Consider the following 17,461-nt stretch of genomic DNA (forward strand, 5'->3'; position numbering starts at 1 on the left):
CAGAATATAAATATAACAGATGAATAATTTGCCTTTCTTATTCAAAACATCTTTCCTGGGGACTTTTCATGCCCATCTTTTAGTGTGATTTGTGTAAAATGATGAGTCCAAAACAGCAATTATGCAAAACATACAAAATCTCTACTCTTTAAGTTTTCATAAACCCAGGTAGGAAATCCTGTACTAGAAACAGGCAGTGAAGGTACACACAGGGTGTTCTACTGTGCAGAAAAATTCAAGACATTTAGACGTGTGCTTAGGTGGTGAATCCTTCAGAGAGCAAGTGCATTCTTTAGGGATATTTAGGGAAACTTATACAGATAGGATTTTACACAGGCAGTCAGAATAGATTGTTCATAAGTCATCCTGAGAAAGGCATCTAAAGAAAACATACCTGTTTCTCTACATCTTCTCTAACAAATCTAAATTGATTTTTTTCATTTTTGCTATTAATTCTTGGTGGCCTCTCTAAAGCCTGAAGGCTTCAGAGTCATCAGAAAATCCATCTTTTCCTGAGGCCTTGAAAAATCTGGGAAATTCAGCCCCTCGCCCATGATCTTACATCTGACTAAGCAAACACACAGGGAAGAAGAATCCTGCGGTTCAGCAGGTTTGAGTTATGATCCTGTCTCTGCCACTAACTGGTTTGAGCAAGACACTGAACCACTGTGAATTTTTATTTACTCTTTTTTAAATGAATAAGCTAGACTGTGTTATTTCCAAAGCTTTTTACAGCACGCACATTCTGTGTTTGCAAATACCAAATATTCACCAGTATATATATATTCCCTTAAGAGTTTTATAAGATATATTGTATAGTGCTTTAAATGAAGTCTTGCATGTAGTACACCCTGAAAAGTACCAAGTAAATTAATTCTGCAGGCAAACTGATCATTTTTCATTATCTCTGCCATTATTGTCTCTTACACAAAGTTCTGAATTGGGTTAGCATAGGACTTCATTTCCTAATGAATAGGATTGTGTTTTCTAGGTTGCTCTGGGCCGGGAATGGTATATACACACCATTTATACAGTAAGATCAAAAGACAACACCAATCGAGGCATTGGCAAAAGAAGTGTGGAATACCAGAACCATGCCCTGGTACAGCACGGGAAGCCCCAGGAGACTTCGGAGGGTAGAAAGAAGAGGGAGATCAGGAGTACGCCCCAACTTGCATGGGAAATCGGTGCTGAAAACAACCGAGGAACAAATATCCAGCACATTGCCCTGGACCGAACCAGCAAGAGGCAGAACCCTCAAGGGCGAGTTCCTCCTGATGGGGTCCTCCCGCGGGAGCTCAGTAGTGCCAGCTCGGAGCTCAGCCTGCTCACTGTCGGGGGTGGTGCTGCCCTGGGATTGCTCGCCATCTGCCTCACTGTCATCACAGCAGTCATGTGCAAGAGCAAGAAAAGTGCCAGAGAGAAGGCCACCCCCAAGGGCTCAGGCAGCAGCAAGCCCATGATGCCCTCACAGATCCACTGTGGTGACAGCTCAGAGGTGTGACGGCCGCGGGTCGGATTCAGCCTTCTCAGGTGCCTCAGAGCAAAGGAAAAGCAGAACCCCAGACACTTCTGATCCGCAGCAGAAAACTGAGAACTTCTATGATGAAGCGGCTCAGAACCCATCTGGGATAATATATTTCGATTTTAATTCTGTAAAGGACAAATTTAGACCACACCTTTCATCTTCCTCACAGAGCATGTATGCAGACCTACACAGACGGAGCCATGGATGGAAGGGAGCATACTTTATGCATGGTCTCTGCACAGTGGAGATGAACCTGCTCAAAGGTGCTAACAGATGCTCTGGAGCTTGAGAGGAATCTGTTGTTATCATGTTGTGTGGACTTTGAAGGTGCAATTATCACATTGTTTATTCATTGTATAATCCATGATTACTAGAAAGGTTTTAGTTGGTAGTCTGGAAGACTGATAAACACACACTGTTTATTATGACAAGTTTTCTAATAGGTGAAGACAGCATAGAATTATGACCAGGGCTAACTGAAACCACAAATCATCTTTTCCACTCTTTGGAAAAAGAATGGAAAGAAAGAAATGAACTCACTTGCTTGGATTTGAAATCTTTTCATCCTCCTCAAATCCTCATTTCATTTGCTATTTAATTTTAAATTAAACCAAAGAATATGTTAAATCTAGGGAAGATTTTTTTATGAATAGAGCTCTTGCATAGCAATATACCTTATTGGTGCTCAACACTTGTGGGAAATGAGAGAACAGGGGACATTTTTACGACAAAGAAACAACACAGATCCAGATTCACTACAAGACAATGTTCTGTAAGAACTGATCCTAGATATTTGCAGTATTGAACCCATAAATGATAATGAGAATCATCTTTACAGGCGGTGAAGGGAGAAGGTGCTATTTATTAATATAATATGTATAACCAGAGTGACTAGTATGCATATTTTATAGAATAAAAGAACATTTTGACAGGTGATAAATGAGGTCAGCCCTCAGAGTGACACAGCCAGACAAAAATGTCCAGAATTTAAATCAGCCATAGGATATTTTATTAGATGTGTAATCACAGCTGATCAAAACAATAGAAGTCTCTGCAATGTCATTCCAGAAATAGTCTTCCAGGTGGCCAGCCTGTTGGTCATATTCTTGTTTAATCTAACAAAAAAGCATAATTCTCTGGCATCCCCTGTGCAGTGAGCTGGGTTGTGAGCTCCCTGTTACTCCCTAAACATAATTTGTTAACAGTGCTAGTCATTCCCCTTACAAAACCAAAAAACTAGAGTGAGCTTCCTTAAAGAACCTCCCATCGCCTTTCTGCACAATTCCTTGTTTTAAATCAAATGGCAGAAATTGTGGTCAAGAAGTAAAACTCTTCAGTAGTTTGGTGACTAGTCTTCCAAATGCTACTGCATATATGTCAAACAAAAATAAGTTTGGGAGCAAAAGAGCGACATCTAACGATGAGCGTTTGAGATGCTGCCTGGAATTTCTTGCCCTTGCCAGTCAGTCTCTTATCGGCTGGACGTCTTGGTAGAAGAGAGGTTTTTGGAAGGCAAATGCCTTCTCATGTAAACAGGAACATTACATTTGGCATCAGTAAGCACCCGCTGGCTCTTGATTGAGAAAAGGAAGCTATACTGGTGCAGGAAGAGAAGTGACACATGTCTATTACTTGCCTCCCTTCTTTTAGGCCAATCTGCACTTCACATGGAGAGTCTTGGAATGAGCAGGCTGTAGTATCTTGTTGAGAAATCTACATGTATCACTTACATCTCAGATTCCCCTCCAAGAAGTTATATAAACAGAAAGTACTGTACAGTCCAGGAGTTCATTCATCAAAATAAGTAATAGTATTTGCTTAGTTATCCTCCCTTTCTCTTGCTTTATCCTCTGGCAGATGCTGAACTACATTTTTGGCTACCTCATAATTTGCATATGAATTCACATGAATTAAGCAGCTTCAAATTGTGCATGAGTTTTTTCCTATTAAACACTAAATTCAGTTTATGAAAACTTAAAGCAAGAATTCTCAATCAGTGTTCTGACACTTAATAGTTAAACAGTTCACAGCCTGACTCTCTTCAGGTCTCTGTCAGTGAATGTAGTGATCAGGAAGGCATCATTACGACAGGTCTGTTTTGAACCCTTTTGACCAAGGTAGCTTTACCTCAAATTTCACACTACAATTTGTTGTCCTAATGAGGTTATCATCTATGGTGGATAGCTTATTAAATATAGAACAAGTCTATCCTTTCCTAACAAAAAGAAATTTCTCCTTCTCTGTCCATCTGTTTTCTTTGTCTCCTTTCTCTTCTTCCCTGCATCCTCTTGGAAAAATAGAGGGTCTCTGGGAAATAGGCAGACGTAGCTGTTGTAAGTAAAAATTACTTGGAGTTTTGCTTCTTAGGACTCAGGATTTAGCTGAGTGGCTCAAATGCTTACCTGGTAAGCATGAGGTTATGAGTTAGATCCCCAGTACCAAAAACAAAAACAAACAAACAAAATACCTATTTACTAAATGCATGATTTATCATACATTAAAACTCCTTTCTATGGGAAAAATGAGGTAAGATGTTTTTTGTTAAATAAAACAGATCCTTATTTTCAATATTTTATTTTTAGAGAGCTGTTCTGGTATTATCAGAACAAATGTATAAAATAACTTCTCCTAGAGAACAGGACATAAACAGCAACAGCTCCTTAGTACTCAGTACCTCTTGGCCCCAATCGAGATCTTGCTGATTAAATATAAAATGAAAATAACCATTGCATTCATATTTATATCTCCTAAGCACATAAACCATGAAGCATTGAAATGCACAAAGTGTAATGATGGTCTCATTCCTGTCCAGTCCCTTAGTTGACATTTACTGAAGGGTCACCTAAGATTGACTAGCCATTCTAAGAGATTCCATAGAAAGCAAGTACTTTCGCTGTCATCGGTGAGATCCTAATCACCTGAGGCTTTCTCAGGACTGGCATGTCAGGATTTGCATCAGCTCCTCCTCTGGACCAAAAACACATCATGCGCATCTGGAAAAAAACAATTTTAAAATCTCTCCAGAGCACCACTAATACAGGTCTGTCTCTTCCTGTACAAAAACCATGTCTGTTATAAACCGTTCTGATCACAGATCCTATAACAAAACATTTCCAGCCATTAGTTTGTTGGAATAGACCACACAGAGGAAATACATTGTGATAACTGGGAAATCCTGGCATTTCCTTTTCCTCTCAGTGGATGATAGGAATAAAGTGGATTCCGCTTTAGTCTGAGTTGAAGGCAGTGTGTGAACTCTTCTTCCCTCAGCACGGTCAGCATCTCCGGGAGCCCACTCTCTCCCTAGCATCTTCAATATTTGAACAATAGGAGTCAATATCAGTGAGAATATCACTGCTTAGCATTGGTAACCAGAAGGGCCAGCAGCAGGCTCCGTATGAAAGGAGTTAGATCAGTACGCAGCAAATGAGTATTACCAAGTCATCTGCCCTCGAATTCTTTTCCAGGGGTACCAACTTTAAGGGCAATGCAAATAATGAAAGCAGGCATTAAATTGCAGAAAGCCTTTCCCTATACATATCAGTGCTAAAAGTTAAGCTATTTCCGAGTTGAACAACGTGAAAGTAGCAATGTTAGAATTAATATAATGACATTTACATTTTAAAAGTGGCAAATTGTATTTTGAAAACCTCTAGTATGACCTGGAAACCAGTTCCATCCTTTAATAGTAAAAAGAAAGACTACTGTTAAAGATGCAAATATTTTACAAGTTGAAACTTTCATAATTGTATTATTTCAAGAACAAGTTACAATTTTTTAAATTTTAATTTTCTATCCATGATAGCAATGATAAAAGTAAAAAAAAAAAAAGGCTTTACCAACTGTATGCAAAGTGAAAATTACTCAAATGTTCAGTTAATCTAACATGCTAAGTCTGAGAAATGTGTAATTTGGGAGGAAGCTATAAATAAGTACTATTTGCACACACATGCATGTACACATAAAAAATAAACATAGCCTTGAAGACATAACTGAAATAAACCATGTTATAATTTTTAAGGCCAACAGAGAGATCATTTGTGAAAAACCTACTATCCTAAGAGTTTCTTTAACCTTTGTTCAAAGTTTAATGTTTCCTTAGATATGTTCTTAGAATTAATCCTACGATTGCAATGACAAAAACTCTTGGGACATATTACCTGTAATTTAAGGATTCTCACTGGTTTGTCATTTTTTCCCATTTGACATATCCTTTCATTTTAAGGAATAAAGGACTTTGGGATTTCAGTAACTTTTATTTTTATAAGAAATAGAATATATTTTCTTTTGCTTTCCACCAGAAAGACTATATGGGATTTTTTTAGTTTGTTTTCTGGAATCCCTTGCACCCAGTCCCAGTGAGAAGGGGAGGACCGAGGGCCATTACCCTCATTACACAGACAAGGACGTGGCTCAGGTGAGGATGGGGTTCGCTCAGTGAACTCGAGCACTGAGCCAGGCCTGGCCCATGCCTGCTCGCTAACACCGATGGGTTGCAGGGTGGCAGGTTCAAACCCAGCCCAGGCAATTCAACAAGACCCTGTCTCAAGATAAAAATATGAAAGAGGACTTGAGTTCAATCCCTAGTATGGCAGAGCAAAATGAAATGAAAAAACAAAACAAAAACCACAAACGCTTATTATACAGAGTTTGGACCTAGGATTCAGCTCAGCACTTGTTCACTGACTCACACGCCCACCCCAGCAGCACACACACACACACACACACACACACACACACACACACACACACGCACACAGGCAAAGAGGGAGAGAAACAGAGAATTGGGACTGACTCGGAAACCTTGTGCTTTCCCAATCAAAATATCAGTTCACAGTGGAGTGAGATGTTTGGAGAATCCAGCTGTGCCACATTTACACCAGCTGCCTACCACGAATGTGATCCCAAGTGCTGCAAAGAGGACTAATAAAGAAAAAAAGGAAAGAAATTCATTGGCCTGCTTTGGCACTTTGTGAGAAGCCTGGTCCTACCCTCAACACTCTGAACCCATTTGGGTTTGTGCAACCTGGCCCACTGGGCCGTGGAGGCCTGGGATGGCCTCAGGGAGAGGTTGGTGTGCTCCCCAGGCCAAAATAGCTTCCTCCCTGCAGCCTGGCCCTTTTTACAAGCAGTGAGACTACCGTCTCAGCCTCCTGCCTGCTAGGATCCCCTGAGGCACAGACCGTGGTCCCAGTGCTGGGCTCTGCAGAATTTTGTTTGTTTGTTTAATTTGCTATGTGGTTCAAGTTGGCCTTGAACTCACTATGTAGCCTAGCCTGGCCTCTAACTCAAGGTGACTCTTCTGCTTCAGCCTCCTAAGTGCTGAGCTTATAAGCATGTACCACCACTACTGGCCAGAAATATTTTAAAGAAGCAAAAATTAACTCTCTTAATTGTCTTAAACTCTCTTAAAAATTGATAAAATAAAATGTACTAACTCTTCTGATTTAACTTTTTGAGAAAAAGTCAAAATGCAAACGTTAAATCATTTTCCTATCTTTCAAATGCATTTAATTTCTTTCTCCTGATATCAATACTGTGCAGTTTCTAATATTGTTTTACTAAAGAACAATAAGAAGAAAAAACTACCCTAACATCTACTGCTTCTTGTCTCTTTCTCTCTCTCTCTCTCTCTCTCTCTCTCTCTCTCTCTCTCTCTCTTTCTTTTGCCTAGTATACTGTTTTTCTTTTTCTATTATTTATTTCTCATTCTTCTGGTTAATCCTTCCCATTACCACTTTGGCTATATAGTTAGCATTCTCATTCTTCTGAAAGCTGAGGACATCCACACACATTTGGATATAAATGGCTTCTATATAAAATGTCAAAGCTCTGGGATAGAAGACAGTAAACTTCTTGTCAAATATCAAAAGCATTATATTGAACAATAACCTCACCTTGACTTTCCTCTCAGCAGAAGTTCAACCTTGACATTTAAAATGTATAAAATTGTATAAGAGAAAAGGCCAAAGATTATATACGTGAAGCTCTTTAGGGTGACTGAATACTTTGCAATGAAACCAGCAGCCAAGAAAACTGGTATCATGTCAACAGCATTGACATTTTAAAATTGTAATTATTAAATGCACAGCATTCCTTTACTCTCAGCTGCGTGGTGTATCACTGATTACCTGATCACTTGAACACTGAAGATAAAATTTCTGCTATGGATTTCTGTGTTTTCCAGTCTGAGTCATTCTCTCACCTAAGAACTGTCAGTCTTATGCTTTCAAGAGAAAAAAGGAAATCATGTAAAATTTCAAAAAGTAAAATAAAAAGAATTATAATAAAAGTAATTAAAATATAGAAAGGTAATCATTGTTAAGAACAAAAGACCATTTCTGTAAGGGCCCAAATCAAGCACATTACAAAAAGGAGCACAAAGCAGTCTTTGCCTGTGACTTGGGGAATTCAGGTTTTTGGCAAGACTTTTTGAAAGCCCATTTGTGTATTAAAGAAAACTTTATCCTGGACATGGAGCTGTGCATTTTATAATTGCATTAAGTGCTTCCTTCTTTCTCAAGTGCTCTTCATAACACTTAGAAACTGTAGATGTTTGTCTAGCCACGTATCTATGTGTAATAGAATTATTTGCAGAACTTAATAGCTTGTGCTAATTTCTCATGGAAATTCTTCAAAAACAAACAGGTTCTAGTTTATTTCATGTGTTTCGCTAGGTAACTGCACATTTTTTGAGGTATTCAAGTTTATTCCTGGCAACCTAATTATTATGAATAATTTGGAATCATTTAGCCTTAAATCCATGTCTGAAAGAATGGTTGCTAGCACTTGTTTAATAACTACTGTTTTTTTCTTCAAAGTATATTACATGTTTAATATAAATAAAACCTATATAAATGTATATTCAAATGGCCAAGTTATCGCGATATTTTCTGTAACTTTTATCTATGCTAACATCACAGAATTCCTGTATTCCTCAGTGGATGTCAGTTTTTTTCATTCTGGTTCTAGAGATATGAGTATGTGCAGTCTACACAACAACCCCACTTCTGGTAGTAAACATTTGCTGATCCTCTGCAAGACATGCTCAAAAGATGCTGGTGCCTGCCCTACCAGGTGATATAGGACACAAATGCAGGACAATTTGTCAATCTCATAACATTCATAAAGGATGCCAATAGAACTAACAGCTGCTAAGAGCAATGTGTATTTAAGGAAAACAGCATATTTGGATGACTAATTCTTTGTCCCATGGAGCATATGAATAGACTGTACTGTAGTTAGAAAGTCCTGCCCAACTTCACTCGTGACAATGAGTCAACCCTCTGGTCTTTGCTGCCAACATAAACCGAGTACCCCTATGGAAACTATCAATTTTAATGATCATCTGATGCGTATCTTCTTATAAGTATTGAAGGATATTGCAAAGAAAGGGAGAAACACTAATAAAAAGGCTAAGTAGAAGAAAATAACTGCCTGTATCAAAGCTTTTACATAATTTTCAAGATTAAGGGAGAGATATAACCATGTGATCACAGAAAGATGCTGGCCAGCAACAGAAATATGCAGAAGAAACTTCTGCGCAAGAGAGAAAGGCTGACTTTCAGGAAGTCTTGGAAAGTTGCTCCAGGAGCTGTGCACACTGAAGCTACCTACAGTCAGAGAGAAGCAAGGAGGAACATTTTAAGGAAAATCTGGCATGAGTGAATTTTTTAAACAAAGCACAATGTAGAGTCCTTTTTCCTTGTCAAATTTTAGTTAATTATAAATTCTTTAGCATATGACAAAGAATAAAATGTTCAGATGTTAGGGGCTGGAGATTTAGCTCAGCAGCATAAGTGCCTGCCTTGTGAAGCAGGCAGTCATGAGTTCAATACCGGGTACAGATAAAAAGGAAAAAAAAAAAAGTTCAGATGTTCAAAAGACTATCAGAAAAGATTTTCAGTAATTTCACATTCTACCTAAAACAACATTGAGACATAATGATATTTGCTGCAATTAATCTTTTTCTCCACAATCTGCTAGTGAATTGGTTTTCTTTAATTTTCAGGATCCCATAATCCCTAACCCCTCTCCTGTTCCCACCATCAAGTGGAGGAACAGCAAATACATGTACACACAGTTAAGCTTAGTGAACATACCTTGGCCTCTACTTCTCACCTTTTTTTTTTTTTTTTTTTTTTTTTTTGAAACAGGGTCTCACTGTGTCATTCAGACTGATCTCAAACTCACTGTGCAGCCCAGGCTGACTTCAAACTCATGATGATCATCCTGCTTCAGCCTCCCAAGTGCTCAGATTACAGGTGTGCTCCACACCTGGCATGTTCTCACTTGTGAAATACCTGTCTTTCTTTAATGCCTAAATTGATGAATAATAATGTCTTCATTTTATTTTTTTCTGATTGAGAGCAAGAAAGAAGGATTTGGATTTTTGTTTTATTTTGTTTCCTGTTTTTTCTAACACAGATGTTATAAAATTACAAGCACGCCAGGCATAGTGACTCGTGCCTGTAATCCCAGCACTCAGGAGGCTGAGGTGGGAGGATCGTTGCAAGTTGGAGACCAGCCTGGGCTACAAAGTGAGCTTGAGGCCAGCCTGAAGTGCATAGCGAGACCCCCTCTCAAAAAAGACAAAACTAAAATAAAATTACAAGCAAGAAAAAATTACCTTGATAAAAATATATTGTCAATTAACACAGGGAAAAGTTATGGAAAAGTTTTGCATTTGGGTTCCCTTTTCTCTGCTAGAATTGTGGGACCACGCTTAGAAGCAAGTCTGCTTTCTCAGAAATGAATGAAGGTTGAGGGGGGCAGCCCTGCAAAGGAGAAGCCTGCAGTGAGCTCACATTCTTCCATTAGACAGGGAAATGGAGAACCTGGATTCTTATCTCATGATCTCCTGGGTTCCTGTTATCCCAGCATCAGTCAAGCAGTCCTGATGTTTTATTGAAAGAAAGATCTATCTGATCATATCATCTCCTTAAATAACCTAATAAAAGACAAAAACCAAAAAACAAAGGGTGGCTCAACTATTTTAGGAGGTGATTAAAAAGCAAAGTATTAATTTCTTACTAATTTCTAGGTATCTTGCACGTAAGAAAAGGTGACTAGTGACATTATAATAGTGTTTGGTTACAGAAATAGACCCGTCTGACAGTGACCCAGAGAGGGTAGAGAATAAAGAATGACTCTGACCAACAGAAACACAGGTCTATTTGTTGACTTCATAAGATGCAGGGTGATAGCTTTAATAGCAGTCAGGGCCTTGAGTTAGGCCAAATTCAAAGAATTGAATTTTCATAGAATATTCCACATGAAACATTGCATCATCATGTCAGATGTGAGCTGTATTTTCTTCCTGTTTGTATTTCTACAAACTGCACTTCTCACTTAAAAGACATGCCACCCGGTGGCTTCTGCCATTTGCTTTCTAGGGACTTAAGACTTTTTCCTCTCATTTAATAGTTATAACTGCCCATCCCCTTGGGATCTGGTGTTCATATATTGTAATCCCAGGGAAAAGCAATTGAAATTCTTGTTAGTAAATCCCAATCTACTACTTCCAGGGCACCCCATGTCAGACATTGTGGGGAGCTCAGGGGTGCTAAGTCCAATAGGAATAAAGGCCACGAGAACTACGTGAGCTGGGCTAAGTCGGAGGCACAGTGGTGGAAGAGAAAAGTGCTCTAACTGTGGAGGAAGAGTTTATGTGACACACTTTGAAGAAGTATCTTGTATTTGGGGTCAGCTGCCTCAGTTCTGATGCCAGCCTTCATCTGCCCTAGAATATCGTTGCTTCTTTTTTGAAGCTCTGTCCTAGCCAGCCAACAGCCCAGTCTCTTTCACACTTAGTAGGACAGAGCCTTAGGCAGGCCTGCACACAAACCTATTGCTCCAGCTTGCTTCAAAGGCTACACAACAGGAGCCTAGGCTAGACCCATTTGCATTGCTTATAACCAATCCAAGGGATTGAGCACCTCCTTAGCACCCATTCTGTGTCTATCAGTAAAAGGGAGTCCAGTAAAGGTGAACTGAAATGAAGGCAAATTGTCTTTTTTTAGGGGAAGTCATCTTGGTGGACCCCCACAACAATGTTTAACAGCACTACTGAATTAAACACTGGTTTAGAAGATTCTTATTACCTAAGTTTCACACGTCAGGGCCAGAAAGTAAGGCTTCTAGCACAGGCAATAAAGTACTACAGACAAGTGCAGCAGAGTCATTCTATAGCTATTGGTTTCTATGTCAGCTGCACACTTCAGCCTCACATGGGAGTACGGGGTTCACACTTCCTATTAATTAATTTGGAAGCTCTCTGAATCAGTATTTCTGAAAAACCCCCATCTTATTTTAAAGGTATCCAATTTTCAGCACTTTGAAAGGGACAACTAAAGATGAACATACATGATTACATTTCTTTACCAGCACTGAGAAACTGCTATTATATCATAGACCTAGACTCCCTAAAATTGGAGTGTAGTCATTTTCTGGGGCTACCATAATAAAGAACCACAGACTGGGTAACTTAAACAGTCGTTTATTTATTTCTCACAGTGCTACATGCTAGGAGTTCAAGGGCAAGATGTCTTCAGGATTGATCTTTCTGAAACCTATCTCTCTCTTTCGCTGGCTTGTAGCCTTTCTCCATTCAGGGTGACATTGCTTAAGAGAATACACTGCTCTGATGGAGGATTTGGAAGGTGGGAAATGTATGTCTGGGGTTTAAAAGGAAGATGCTGAAGGTAAAGGAGGGGTGGAGAGAGGGAGGGAAGGAAGTAGGAAATAAAAGAGTGGCATGAAGAAAGGAAGGAGAAAAGTGATAGGATTATCAGTGTGGAAGGGAACCATCTAATAGAATTTTTAGCATGGCTAAAAAGAGAAGAAGTTTGAAATAAAAGTGGGCTTTATTTTAAGAATGTGGGGAGAGACTCCATAACCTCTGGGGTCTGGCATTCTCTCTACCAGACACGTGGTGTGAGGGCATACATGTAGTTTAGGTTTGGGGTGGTGCCTAAAGGGCATTAGTGATGCACAGGTAGCCCATTGGTATTCATTTTGTGCCACAGCCTTGCCTAGGGGCAGGAAAGGTGATCTCAGGATAGAGCCTCTTGGTTCCGCCTCCAAGGCTTCACTGGCTACAGTATCCCATCTGGGGCAAAATCCTTTCATGGAGTCTCTCCCCACATTCTTAAAATAAATCCCACTTTTATTTTATACTTCTTATCTTTTTAGCCTCACTGAAAATCCTATCAGATGGTTCCCTTCTTCACCAAAAATCCTATCAAAAAGGAAATAAGGGAGAAAAAGAGAAGGAAACAGGAAGGGGTGAGATAGTAACTCTGCATGTGTATGAGCTTAAATTTTCATTGAAACATGTACTAACAAAACTTTTTAAAAACTTTTTAAAAGAATGTTTCAAGGTTTTAAAAATAATAATTAAAATCTCACTGTAAGGTTAGATGAATTCCAAGGTGTTTTCCAGGCTTCATCAGCAACACGCTTCCAGTCTAGAGCCCCTTTCCACAGCCTCCCCTTTCTCAGTCTCTTTCAGCTCCCTTCCGTTAGCTCTGGCAGCTCAGAGCCCCTTGGAATGAAAAAGAAGGGGAAAACATAAAGGATGTCAAGAGGATATTTAGAGAAGTAATAGCTGAAAATTTCCCAAACATGAGGTTGGAAACTGATACCAAGATCAATGAAGCATGTAGAACTCCAAATAGCCATAACCAAAACAAAACTACACCCAGACATATAATAATCACCATCCCAGAAATTGAACAAAAGAATACAATATTAAAAGCTGTCAGAGAGAAAAGACAGATGACCTATAAGGGAAAACCTATCAGAATCACAGCTGACTTCTCAGCACAAACAATAAAGTCAAGAAGTGAAATGAAGTACTTCATGGAAGTGAAGTATTTCAGATCCTAAAGGAAAATGATTTCCAACCTAGACTGATGCACCCTGCAAAACTGTCCTTCAAAATCGATGGAGAAATAAGATACTTCCATGACAAAGAAAGTTGAAGAACTTCATGGTCACCAAGCCAACCCTGCAAAGAATATTGAAAATATTGAAAGACAGTTTAGATACACTTAGGAAAAAAACACTAAACAAAGCAGACAATTAAACAGAACAGAAAGGAAAAGATGCAACAGCAGAAAGATAACATGTCAACAATAAACCAACATATAACAGTTACAACCATTCATATAAATGGTCTCAATGCACCAATTAAAAGAAACAGACTGGGAGAATGGATCAAGAAACAAAATCCAACCATATGCTGTCTACAAGAAACCCATCTAACCCAAAAGGATACTCACAGACTGAAAGCCAAAGGATGGAAGACAATGCCTCATGCAACAGGAACCCAAAAAAAAAAAGTGGGGGTAGCTATGCTGTTTGCAGACAATGTGGACTTCAAACCAATAATGATCAGAAGAGATAAAGAAGGTCACTACATACTGGTTAGGGGAAAACTTCAAGAGGAAGAGATAACTATCATATATATATATATATATATATATATATATATATATATATATTCCAGAGCACCCAGTTATATAAAACAAGTATTAACAGAAATAAAAACCAAATTAGCAGTAATACAATTATAACAGAAGATCTTAACACACCACTGACACCAATGGACAGATCAACCAGACAGAAAATCAGCAAAGAAATAAAAGAACTGAATCACACCTGTGAACAAATGGACTTGATAGGCATATACAGAGTACACAGAGTACAACAACAGAATACACATTTTTCTCAGCAGTACATGGGTCATTCTCTAAAACAGACCATATATTAGATCACAGAACATATTTAATAAATGCAAAAGAGTTGAAATTATCGCTTGCACATTATTGGATCATAGCACTATGAAATTAGAAATTCAATAATCAGTGGGTCACAGAGAAAATTAAAGAAGAAATTATACAATACCTACAAACAAATGAAAACATAAATACAACTTAGCAGAATCTGTGGGAGGCAATGAAAGCTATCCTCAGAAGAAAATTTATTGCACTGAGTTCCCACATCAGGAAAACAGAACTAATACAAATAAATCACCTGATTTTACACCTCAAACATCTAGAAAAAGAGGAGCAAGTCAAGCCCAAAGCCAAAAGAAGAGAGGAAATTATAAAAATCAGAGCAGAAATCAATGCAATAGAGACTAAGAAAACAATCCAAAGAATCAACGAATCAAAGAGTTGGTTCTTTGAAAGAATAAATAAAATCGATAAGCCCCTAGCCAACCTAATTTTAAAAAGGGAAAAAAAAGCTCAAATTCACGCAATAAGGAATGAAAAAGGCAAAATCACTACAGACCCTATAGAAATAGAGAAGATCATCAATACCTATTTCGAAAACCTCTACACTCAAAGGTTTGATAACACAGAAGAAATAGATTCCTAGAAACATATGAAGTACCAAAGCTAGGTCAAGAAGATGTAAAACTACTGAATAATCAAATCTCTTAATGAAATTGAAAATGTGATTAAATCTTTACCTACAAAGAAGAGCCCAGGCCCAGACGGATTCACTGCAGAATTCTACAAGAAACAAAAAAGACCTAATGCCAACACTCCTCAAACTCTTCAATGAAATTGAAAGGGAAGAAATCCTCCCTAAGTCATTCCTGGAAGCTAATATTACTCTAGTACCAAAACCTGAGAAGGATCCAACTGAAAAAGAGAACTACAGACCATTCTCCCTAATGAACACAGATGCAAAAATCCCCAATAAAATATTGGAAGTTAGGATGCAGCAAGCCATCAAGAAGAGTATATACCATGACCAAGTGGGATTCATCCTAAGCATTCAGGGATGGTTCAACATACGTAAATCAATAAATGTAATCCACCACACCAATGAAACCAAAAGTAAGAATCATATGATCATTTCTATAGATGCAGAAAAAGCATTTGATAAGGTCCAACATTCATTTATGGTAAGAATATTGCAGAAAATTGGAATAGGTAGTCTTTACCTCAATATAATAAAGGCCGTCTATGACAAACCAACAGCCAGTACCATCCTAAATGGCCAAAAATTGAAGGCCTTTACTTTAAAATCAGGCACAAGACAAGGATGTCCTTTATCACCACTCCTATTTAATATAGTACTGGAAATACTAGCCAGAGCAATTAAACAAGAGAGAAATAAAAGGGGTAAAGATAGGAAAAGAAGAAGTTAAATTATCATTATTTGCAGATGACATGATACTCTGCATAAAAGACCCCCAAAACTCCATTGAAAGACTCCTAGATATAATAAATAAATTGAGCACTGTGGTTGGATAAAAAATCAACACACAAAAATCAATAGCATTCCTCTACACTAACAAAATCACAGAGAGAGAAATAAGAGAAGCCACACCCTTCACACTAGCAACCAAAAAAATGAAATATTTAGGAATTACTCTCACAAAAAAAGTGGAAGTCCTATACAGGGAAAATTATAATACACTGAAAAAAGAAATTGAAGATGATCTCAGAAAATAGAAAGACATCCCTTGCTCATGGATAGGAAGAATAAATATTGTGAAAATGGCCATTCTCCCAAAACTGTTATACAGATTCAATGCAATCCTGATAAAAACACCTCATAGATCTCAAGAAATCACTCCTAAAATTCATCTGGAGCGAGAAGAGTCCTAGAATAGCAAAGATAGTTCTAAGCAGCAAAGGCAAGGCAGGAGGCATCACAATCCCTGACTTGAAGTTATACTACAAAGCAACTATAGTAAAATCAACATGGTACTGGAACCAAACAGAGCCGAAGATCAATGGAATAGATTAGAAGATACAACCACAACTACAAACACACTCAACCACCTTATGTTTGATAAAGGGGCCAAACATGTTTACTGGAAGAACGACAGTCTCTTTAATAAATGGTGTTGGAAAAACTGGCTCTCCATATACTGAAAACTAAAATTAGATCCATGCCTATCACCATGTACTAAAATAAAATCTAAATGAACCAAAGATCTGAATATTAAAACAGAAACACTAAATCTATTGGAAGACAAATTGGGTAAAAACCTTGAAGACGTAGTAGTAGGTAGAGAATTTATGAACAGGACTCAAACCACACGGGAAATACTTCCCAGAATCAATAACTGGGATCACCTCTTATTAAAAATTTCTGCACATCAAAAGAAATTTCCAGCATAGTGAAAAGAAAACCCACAAACTGGGAAAAAATCTTAGTGAACTGCCCCTCTGTCTAAAACATACAAAGAATTAAAAAAAAATCAGACCCCCAAAATTCAAAGACCCAGTCCAAAAATGGTCATCTGAAATGAATACACAATTCTCAGATGAAGAAATACAAATGGCAAATAAATACATGAAAAAATGTTCATCATCCTTAGTCATTAGAGAAATGCAAATTAAAACCACACTCATCTCACTCCTGAAAGAATGGCCAAGATCAAGAAAACCACCAACAACAAATGCTGGAGAGGCTGTGAGGAAAAAGGAACTCTCCTGCACTGTTGGTGGGAGTGTAGACTGGTGCAACCATTGTGGAGGTCAGTCTGGAGATTTCTCAAAAAGCTGGGATTGGAAGCCCCATTTGACCCAGCTATTGTACTTCTAGGCATATTCCCAGAAGAACTGAAAGCATCATACCACAGTGATATATGTGCACCTATGTTTATAGCAGCACAATTTGTAATAGCTAGATCTTGGAAACAACCTAAGTGTCCATCAACTGAGGAATGCATAAAAAAGCTGTGGTATTTTTATACAGTGGAGTACTACTCAGCTATAAAGAATGATCACGTTCAGATATATAAATGGACGCAGCTTGAGACCATACTTGCAAGTGCAGTAAATCAAACTCACATGTATAAATACCGAATAGTTTCCCTAATGTAAGAAATGATAAGAATACATAAAAGTATGTGTTAATCATGGTTCCCAATTATATTGGTTTGAAGCCATATGTTTTCAC

The 17,461-nt window shown here is 38.2% G+C and overlaps 1 protein-coding gene across 1 annotated transcript in view; it reads left to right on the top strand.

Annotated features, from left to right (window-relative positions):
- Frem2 (FRAS1 related extracellular matrix 2) overlaps positions 1-8,390 on the top strand; it is a 159,866-nt gene extending 151,476 nt beyond the window's left edge. The window contains exon 24 of the mRNA XM_063232659.1: positions 992-8,390. Within this exon, the coding sequence (XP_063088729.1) occupies positions 992-1,504 (513 nt within the window). The 3' untranslated portion in view covers positions 1,505-8,390. The remainder of the gene's footprint in view (positions 1-991) is intronic.
- Positions 8,391-17,461: the final 9,071 nt, after the last annotated feature.

This window comes from Cavia porcellus, unplaced genomic scaffold (assembly GCF_034190915.1).
Source record: "Cavia porcellus strain 051 isolate PalLab524CR breed Dunkin Hartley unplaced genomic scaffold, mCavPor4.1 scaffold_21, whole genome shotgun sequence".
NCBI lineage: Eukaryota > Metazoa > Chordata > Mammalia > Rodentia > Caviidae > Cavia > Cavia porcellus.